At 38.1% G+C, this 9,324-nt stretch overlaps 1 protein-coding gene across 7 annotated transcripts in view; it reads left to right on the top strand.

Annotated features, from left to right (window-relative positions):
• The first annotated feature begins 444 nt into the window (after window positions 1-444).
• The window catches only part of KCNH7 (potassium voltage-gated channel subfamily H member 7), a 480,526-nt gene continuing 471,646 nt past the window's right edge, over window positions 445-9,324 (top strand). For all 7 annotated transcript variants that reach the window (XM_086718759.1, XM_086718756.1, XM_086718758.1 and 4 more), the window contains exons 1-2: window positions 445-790; window positions 2,462-2,692. In XM_086718759.1, coding sequence (XP_086574885.1) covers window positions 715-790; window positions 2,462-2,692 — 307 coding nt within the window. In that variant the 5' untranslated portion in view covers window positions 445-714. The remainder of the gene's footprint in view (window positions 791-2,461; window positions 2,693-9,324) is intronic.

The following is a 9,324-nucleotide window of genomic DNA, read 5'->3' as shown; positions in this document are numbered from 1 at the left end:
TGGCTGGCTTCCGCTAAAGCACGCTTGAGTAATCCGAGCTGTGGCGGCGCCCAAGCTCTCGGGATAAAGGGTGTGTGTGTGTGTGTGTGTGTGAGCGTGTGTGTGTGTGTGTGTGTGTGTGTGTGTGTGTGTGTGTGTGTGTGTGTAGGGGAGAGGGCGGGGATAGAAACGTCAACTCCCCCCAACCCCCCAGCCTCCTTTTCTTTCTCGTCTTCCTGCAAAAGCCGCACGAGTCTTCCATCCCCCTCCTCCCCCCCCCCCCACCCCCCCAGCCATCCTCACAGCTCTGGGCAACCGCCAGGTTAAGCCCATTTGCACTGGGAAATTGGCGCTGTTTGGGAGAAGAGAAACAGATCGATTGCCCTTGTGACTCCCCGCCCCCCTCCCACCCCACCCCACCCCCACCGCTCCCTCCCTCCCTCCCTCCCCCGCCACCCCCCTCACCCCGCCTCCTTCCCTCTCCCCACCCCCAAACCCTCTCACCCGCGGCAGTCCGGTGCGAGGCCCCCTCCGGAAGGTGAAGGGGATGGATTGGACTCCGCTAGGGAAAGCGGGTGTCTAGAAGTGGTGCTAATGGGAAGAGATTTCTGGTTTCAAAAGAGGATGCTCTGCCACAAAGAGCGGCTCGCGCGCTGGCCTGGGCTCTAGCCGAGGAGAGATCCCGGGAGAACTCCAGAGCTCGGGGGGAGCGCTCCTCGGAGGACCGGGGTCAACATGCCTGTTCGCAGGGGGCATGTGGCACCACAAAACACATTTTTGGGGACCATCATACGGAAATTTGAAGGGCAAAGTAAGTTCATTTGTTCTCTTATCTCTCCCTCGCTTTCTGCTTTGACGGTGCACTTGGCGTTCGCCGCGTTCAGGCTGAGGAGCCGGCAACTCCGGGCTCTTTCAAGTTAACAGGCTGTGAAACCGAGCCAGGAGGTTCGAATGGCAGCGGGAGTGTTCTCCCCCAGATATTAATTCTGATTTACATTTTAGATTATGGTCTCCATTGTAGGAGGCAATTTGATCCTCCTCTCCCACTGCTCCATTATCTGCCTTGCTACTTAATGTCCTACTCTTCTACTATCTTAAAGGGAACGTACTAGTATAACATGGGTTTATATTTTGAGGCTGTTTAATTGTAGACTTTTTGAAAGTCAGGAGTAGAGCAGAGCATACCACTGGAACCAGAAAATGTAAATGGTAGCAGCGATGTAAACGGCTATGCAAACTATATTTTACCTGGGTTAAATTGCTAAGCTGTGGTATGACAGGGATGCTTGCTTGCTTTTAGTTTATAGAAGCTAAACTTTGCATTGAATCAACGCAAATATATCCCAAGAAGGATAATTTGGGAAAAGCAATATCTGATCCGTGCTGGTTCCCAATGCAAACGGTTGATTATTCAAAACAACATTTATGCCCCTTTATCATTTCCTTAAATTTCCGTTACGAAATGTGAAACTTGAAATGTAATAAGTAAATCCCACAACTGAATGCAGATACATTTAACATTCTCCTGTGGACTAACTGTAAGGAATGAATTATTGTTATATAAACATATTAATTTTAAATCCTATGCTTGTTAATTCATATTCCACATTTCCTTAAAACTACATTAGCACACAGTTATGTTATACATTTTGCAGGTATTGGCACTGCATTTAGTGACATGAGGATATAGTACCTTGTGTACAAAATATACTAGTATATCCTGTTCCCATCTTACCTGGAAATAGTAAATACAATTTATGATTGAAACTTAATGAGCCCTTTGTATTGAAATCCCTACTACTGCACACAATTTCAAGGTTCTCCCCAAGTAAAAGTGAAAAGGTGCTAATGTGACATTTACTGTGTATGTGTAATTTTTTTTTATCTCCTAGACAATATATATTATGAAAGGTGAATCTTCAAATTATTAAACTATTAACACAAAATAGTTTTATTGCTAATAGTTTCACGTTTTTTTTTTGTTTTTTAACATGATGAGTGTGTAGCATGCCTTAGAGGGATAGAGAAAAGCCAAATCCAAAAAATAATAACTACTTTGAGAAAGTTGTACTCTTAAGGGCCAAAGCTGAGGTGAGAAATCTGACAGTTACAAGGTGTTTCATTGTTTGGGCTTTGAAAATATTTATCTTACAATTAAATGGTATTCTGGAAATAATCAATGGGCCAGCTGCTTGTTGAGTGTGCATTAGGACCCCCGGGAGTTACAAGGCTTGAGAACTAGACTATTTGAGAAATTACATTCTTGAAATTTAAAGAGTAGTTCCTTAATACTTTTTGTTAAAACTACTTGGGACTGTTAATTTCACATTTAGGATTTTTTTTTTCTTTTAAAACCCTGGGCAGTTAGAAATTTGGGAAGCACCTGCTTTTCAGATCTCCTGTTATGCAACAATTTGCTCCAGTGTTTATGGAAATCTTGTGGGAGCTTTTTAAAAGATGTCTCACTATCTTCTTATTGCAGATAAAAAATTTATCATTGCAAATGCCAGAGTGCAAAACTGTGCCATCATCTACTGCAACGATGGGTTCTGCGAGATGACTGGTTTCTCCAGGCCAGATGTCATGCAAAAGCCGTGCACCTGTGACTTTCTCCATGGGCCTGAGACCAAGAGACATGATATTGCCCAAATTGCCCAGGCATTGCTGGGGTCAGAGGAGAGGAAAGTGGAGGTCACCTACTATCACAAAAATGGTAAAGTTCATCTATTTAGAATTATTTTTACTTGATTGCAGTGAAATGAAATTTTGACAACTGATTATTGAAAGTTCATATGCAGAGAAGCTCCAAATATTCAGTTGTAGATATCTTTTGCTTCTAGCATTTTAGGATTCAGGAAATCTGGATGCTTTCACTAGTGGACTAGTAAGGACAATTTCTTCTTTGAGTAAGGGTACTCTGTACTCTTCAAAAGTGCAATGACTTACTATCACTAGGACAAAGTACCACAAATCAGTCTTACTCTCTCCCCTTTCTAGGGAATAATATAAAGGCCAAAATTTACTGATTGTGTTGATACATGTTTCCAAGGAGACACATACAGAATTTTATTTGCTTGAACCTGAAAATATTTCACAAAGCAACATCTTATAGAAAACTATGTATCTTCAAGTAAAACTACTGCAGTTATAAATGTTTCTTAGCTCTTCAGCTTTATTTGATAGTCAACACCCCTTGTTTCTTTTGCTCCTTTTCATGTAACATTAAGGTGATATGTAAGAACGTGAAGAATTGGTCCAGTAAACCTATGTATATTCAAATAATAAAGGCTGTTAAAGATTTGTCCTAAAATAAGAAATGGGCAAAGGGAGCTATGATACTGTGGAGTTGTCAGTAATCATTTTTATAGCTGCAACAAAACTGGCATCTCAAACTTAAGGTCATACCTCAACTTCAAGGGCACCCCTCCTTCTTTCAGGCTTGCTATGGGAGTATAATATAATAGACCTATAATAGTTCCCCCCAAATGTCCATTTAATAGACACGCATTCATTAAACATACCATATATAGCATATGAACTCACATGTATGAATATTCATATATACCCATTTAAAAGAATATACATTCTCAAATATACACGGTGATATTTGACAATTTAGTGCTTAAATGTAAATCACTTAAAATGCATGCTGTGGTTGGTTTTGTTGATATTGCATTACCATTTTTTTTTCCATTGGCAGAAATCATTGAGGCAGACGGGTATATAGTCAGATTTTTAGGTAACTCTTAAGTTTTACAAATGAGAAAATGATCTGTTATAACCTATATCATATAATGATTCATCATTTGATGAAATACACAGCAGAAATTCTAGCAGGGAAAAGGTTTAACCCTTCCTCTTATTTTCTTACAATTAAATATTTTATGATAGAAAATGTAGTTCTTAATTACTGGTTTTTCCTTAACATCAACTTATGTGAGTATATGTGACAAACTATGATTAGAAAAACAGGTTTGTATAACTTTGGATCAATCTGCAATGAAAACAATTATATGATTATCAACCAACATAGAGATTGCTTTTAAACTTCTCATCCCTCCCCCCCCTTTTCAATCAGTAGTGTTGGCATGCTAGAAATAGCCTAATTGCTCTGTTGTCTTGAAAGCATTTCTTGGACTAAGGCTCTCACTATCCAAATGCAACCCATCTTTTTTGTGTGTGTAGCTGATGCCAACAATTTGGGCTTTTGGAGTAATTTAATTGTCTGACATTTTTCCCCATCTGAATATTTATCATGATATTGACACAATCTATATTGTGATTATGCAGGGCATGCTGGTCCACATTTGATCATTATGTTTTCTGGGATATTTCAGTATTTTTTTTTAAACTTGAAGAATTTAAGTATAAAATGAATCTGGACTGTCAGGATCACTTAGATACTCACTATATTTTTCAGAAAGTATTTTGAAATGAAAGTTGTTATTTATTATATGGCACGCGGAATGGTGATATTTCAAAACCTTGTGTAACTTGTATAATGTGAGCACATGAAGTTATCTCAGAATACCCAATAAAGGCAACTTAAGGTGGGATCACAAACATGAATGTAAAAGTTTCTACAGCGAAGATGCTCCTGGTACATTGACTAATGCAAATCTCCATCTGAGTGATGCACTTGGTTATATGAATTAAAACCTTCTCATTTTAAAAAAGGAATCTTTACTTAGAAGCTTGTTTAGCTATATAAATATTAACCTTTGGTGATGATTTTGATTCTGTTGGCTTCATTTTCAGATTTGAGTCAGTTTACAAAGACTTGATAATCTTTAGAGCTAATGCCAAATGCTGCCTATTTTACTTTTATTGATATGAGATATGTGAGATAATGGGCCAAGCTTTTTATTTTTCTTTTTCCAAAGAAAAAGATTAATTTTATTATATTTTTGGATTGTGAAGACACAGCCCAATTTGCTCTCAATGTAATCAACCTGTGTTTTTGAGACTAGTTCAGATAGCTTGAATAGAATCTTCAAAGTACATTGGTTTTATTCACATGGCAACTGCAAATTCAGTCAGAGCTTGTGAAGTTCAAATGCTTTGAAAGACTTGCCCTTAGAGACCTGCCTGGCACCCTACATTTATAAAATCAGGAAGGGATAAAATCACCAACATTTTGTATTGGTTTGTTTTTCAGTTTCCTTACTTCTTTATTATTGAGCTAATTTACTTTGGGGAGTTTCTTGGTTTCTTAAGTATATACAGTAAATGCTTCCTTTACTTATTCTCTATTTGGCACTTTACAGGAATATGGATAGGAATGTACTAAGCACAGTGAGCAAAGTAACAAAAAGTTGAGATATTCTGTTTCCACTTTTTCCAGTCACTCATACTAGAGCAGCTAAACCATAAGCTTGGTTTTACTTCTGAACGCTTGTTTTCCAAACTGGCCAGAGGTGTTCTACATTGAACCCATGATCTACGCCATGAGTTCACATGCATGTAGTGTGTGATCAGCTGCATGATCCCCCTCATGAAGCCACACTCCTTCCATGCTACTTTATGTGATTTTACCAGGTACCGTTGAACTTGCTGTTTACCAGAATATCAATTTTTAAAAACCTAGTTATTTGCAGTAGGCATATTTGACAGCCCTTCCTTTGAGGATTCTATTTTACAGTTTAAGTCATTATTGCATAAATCATTCTTGGCAGCTGTGAAATATTGCTTGAGGTGATAAAGCTGTAAATCTTTTGACATAAAGCTCTAATTATACAAAACTATAATTACGCAGAGGCTTATACAAGGATGGGCATGTATTTTAATAGGGTAATGCATTCACTTTTAAAACAACTTTTTAGGGGTGCCTGGCTGGCTCAGTCAGTAGAGCATGCAGCTCTTGGCTTGGGGTCTTGAGTTCAAGCCCCGCGTAGGAAGTAGAGCTTACTTAGGAAAAAACAAACAAACAAACAAACAAACAAACAGTTTTTAAACTTAGATTGAGGAATAACAAATGCTTCAGTTACTAACTAGATCATAGTTTGGAGGTGATGTTAATAGCAAGGAAACAGAAAAGTTGGTCCTCTTTTAATTTATCGCTCATCAGGTTTGGAGTGTGTAGGTTTTGTAGTTCTCCACTACCTGTAGCTATCAGGTTTTGTAGTTCTCCACTACAAAGAGAACTAGCAGTTGACGTGCTTGTCCACTTCAGGCATATGCAGACATGTGATTTTTACCTTAAATTATCCAGCAAGTCTAAACATTTGGAAAATCAAAGTCTGTTTCTCCAAAGTAAATAAATAAATGCATGTCTTAACTCAGTCGGAAAACAGGGCATACAATGCTTCATTTTTAGAGGTTGGAGCATTCCTGTCTTTTTGCCGTTATGCTCTCAGACATGGTACAATGGCAGTTTCGTTAACAAGCCAGAAATGTGCCTATCTTTGCCTTGCCGTCAAAGAACTAAAGGATGAGAAGAGGCTGAGGGAAGTCTTTTCGTGATCCAGACAGGGCACCAGTCATGTTGGGACAAAGTTCCAGAGGCAGTGTTTGATTCACCTAGACTCAAAAGAGGTTTTGGTTTGATAACATTAAATCTACCATCTCTGAGGGTTATTTGGAAAGACCTTATAGAAAGTGTTTCATTGTTGGGAGGAAATGTGAAGATGTGTGCTGAGTGCCACCACCTCTCTTGAAGGTAGTGTTTTAGGCGCTAGAGGAACAATAGGAGGAGATGCAAAAGAGGACACAAGTTCATTTCTGCTTTCAAGATATTTGCATTATGGAGTGACTAACATTCCCTTCTATCTTTGAAACCCCAAGATGTTTTCGTGAAGTTGTTTTGAAAGAAAAAAGAGTGTATAGACCATGAAATGAAGAAGCTTTTATATAAATGGAGAACAGAATTTAGGGTTAATTACCACTCTTCCTCTATCCCCCCACTGTAAAATAAACTTGTTTTTGTGTATTTCCTGTCTCCTTTTGTCATTTATATGCAATACTAACTTATTAAAGAAACAATGTAGTTCAGTTAAAGCCTTAATAGGTCAAAAATAAATGTTATCACAGTCTTCTGTGTTGTATGACATGTAAAATATTCAGCTTTCATAATTCCCGAATTGTGTAGTAGAGATACAGACGGTAGCTTTTATAGAAGAATGGAAATATATTCTGTGTATGTGTAATTCAAGTGATAAGAAAAATTTTCAGGGAGTGTCTTGCCTAGAATTTATTTTGGTGTTCGTTTTAACTTTCTGTTTATACACTCTCATGTTTTACCCAACAGTAACCTTAAATGTATTTTCTTTCATATACCTAAAGTTTGTGACATCTCATGGACCCTGGATATTGTATAGAACTTAAATATGATCAGTGTATTGATTAAGAAATTAGGAATTCTCGAGAAACATTCCTCCTCACAATTTGAAAACTTGATTTCACTGTTGTCCCAAGTGAAAACAAAATGTCCCCAAATGGTAGTTGGGCTACATTCATCAGTCCCCTTTTTACCACCTACCAGCACTGTACCTCTGTGCAGCTCTGGTCCTAAAACTTAGAAGCCGTGTTGTCCGCCAGCTTCAGAGATAACTGCTCAGTTATTTTCACACCCAAGGGACTTGAGAACAGGGTCAGTTCAGGGTGATAGGGACAGGCTAGCCTTAGTGGGAGGAACTGACTTCTCTGGCCTCTATTGGCTTTCAACATTGTTTTTATTTTTATTTTTTCACTATAAATAGTCACTAAATCAATTATGGGCACTCAGCAGCCAGGAGAGTCCTAGCATAATTAATTCACAGGGAAGTAGCAGTTGGACTATGAAATGTTAAGACATCAGCATTCATCTGGCCATATAAACTAGAGGCCTCGGGGTTGTTTTCTGTTTTGGGTTTTCCTTCCTCTTCTCCCCAAACCAGTTGGTCACAAACTTTTTTCAATATTTACACCTGAAATATCTCCCAGTGTTACCTTTACTTTTCCGTAGCTGCCAAATGCTATAGTCGAAGCCCTCTTTGTTCTTCTTCTGGAATATTGAGGATTGAAGTTTTCCTGCCTCTGCTATCCTTTCCTCACAGTGCCATCAGAAAGCTGTTTCTGAAACAAGAATCCCCTATGCTGATGACTTATTGAAGCCAAGCATCACTCTAAATAAATTTCATATATTAAATGATGAGTACAACAATCTCATAAAATATGTAATCTCATCATCCCCATTTTATAAGAAAAAACACTGTGACCCTGAGACATTAATTTGCCAAATCACACACAGCTTATAGTGGTGATGCCTGATCCCTTAACCACTTTGCCATATTTGCTGCTAAATGCCCTTATGATATACCTTCACTTAAAACACCTATCTTAACTCATTAAGACTCTCAGGATAAAGTTATAGACTTTTTAATAGGATGCTTGGTCCCTTTCAGAATTGAATTCACTTGGGTTTTTAAGTAGGGTATGTTTAGAGGAACAGCTGGATTCACAGGTCTGACCAAGTTTCCCTTACTTACACCTCATTTATTTCCTGATACCTACTTGGAGAATAACATCCACTTTGTTAGGGTAATTGGATGTATTGTATACAATAAAATACATAGCGTTATTTCTAGCTTGGTCTCTTGCCCATAATATGTACTTAATAAATATTTATTAGGTGAATATCTTGCCAAGTCCATTTCTGTTACAAATCTTATGTTTCAATAATATTTGACTGCTCAGAGTTTCTCGAATAAGCCATGCACTTTTATGTCACTGAGGCTTTGCTCACCCGTCACAAGTTTTCTTTCATCTGTAGTAAACAGTTCAAAACCTCAATGAATAGATTGCCTTTCCCTCAGCTTCTCACTCTAAAGAAACCATTATCCGCCTTCCAAAGACCGATCAAAAGACTTCTCTGTGAAGTCTTTTCTGATGATCCCATTGCCTGCTCCAGACTACTTAACGTTTCTCTGTGTCTTCACAACACTTGGCTCTAAACTCCAATGTAGCACCTGGAATGTGCTGTATGTCATTATATATTATTGTAGTTAACCATCTGTTGTTTAAAGTTCATTAGGAGAAAATATTGAATCTCACTAATTTCCATGTCCGGAATATATGGAAGAGTGCATGGTATGAAGTACATGCTCAATTAGCATTCACACAAAGAATGAAGAGAGGATAAGAAATGGTACCATGACGCTGGGGAAGCAAGAAACAAATTGAGATCAGGACGCATGAGAAACGTGAGCTATGGAGACTATGTGACACTTCGATTTTTCTTACTTTCTAAAATGTTAAGAAGAATTTTCACCTGAATTTCATCAGTGACTAGATTTCCTTGCTTATAAGATAAGGTATAAATCATCTGTATAGCCTACAACTCTGCAGATAGCTAGAAATATTTGATAA

This window comes from Puma concolor, chromosome C1, assembly GCF_028749965.1.
Source record: "Puma concolor isolate L17-30 chromosome C1, mPumCon1.1.hap2, whole genome shotgun sequence".
NCBI classification, from domain to species: Eukaryota; Metazoa; Chordata; class Mammalia; order Carnivora; family Felidae; genus Puma; species Puma concolor.
Note: the sequence above shows the minus strand (reverse complement) of the source record. Positions and strands in the feature narration are given on the sequence as shown.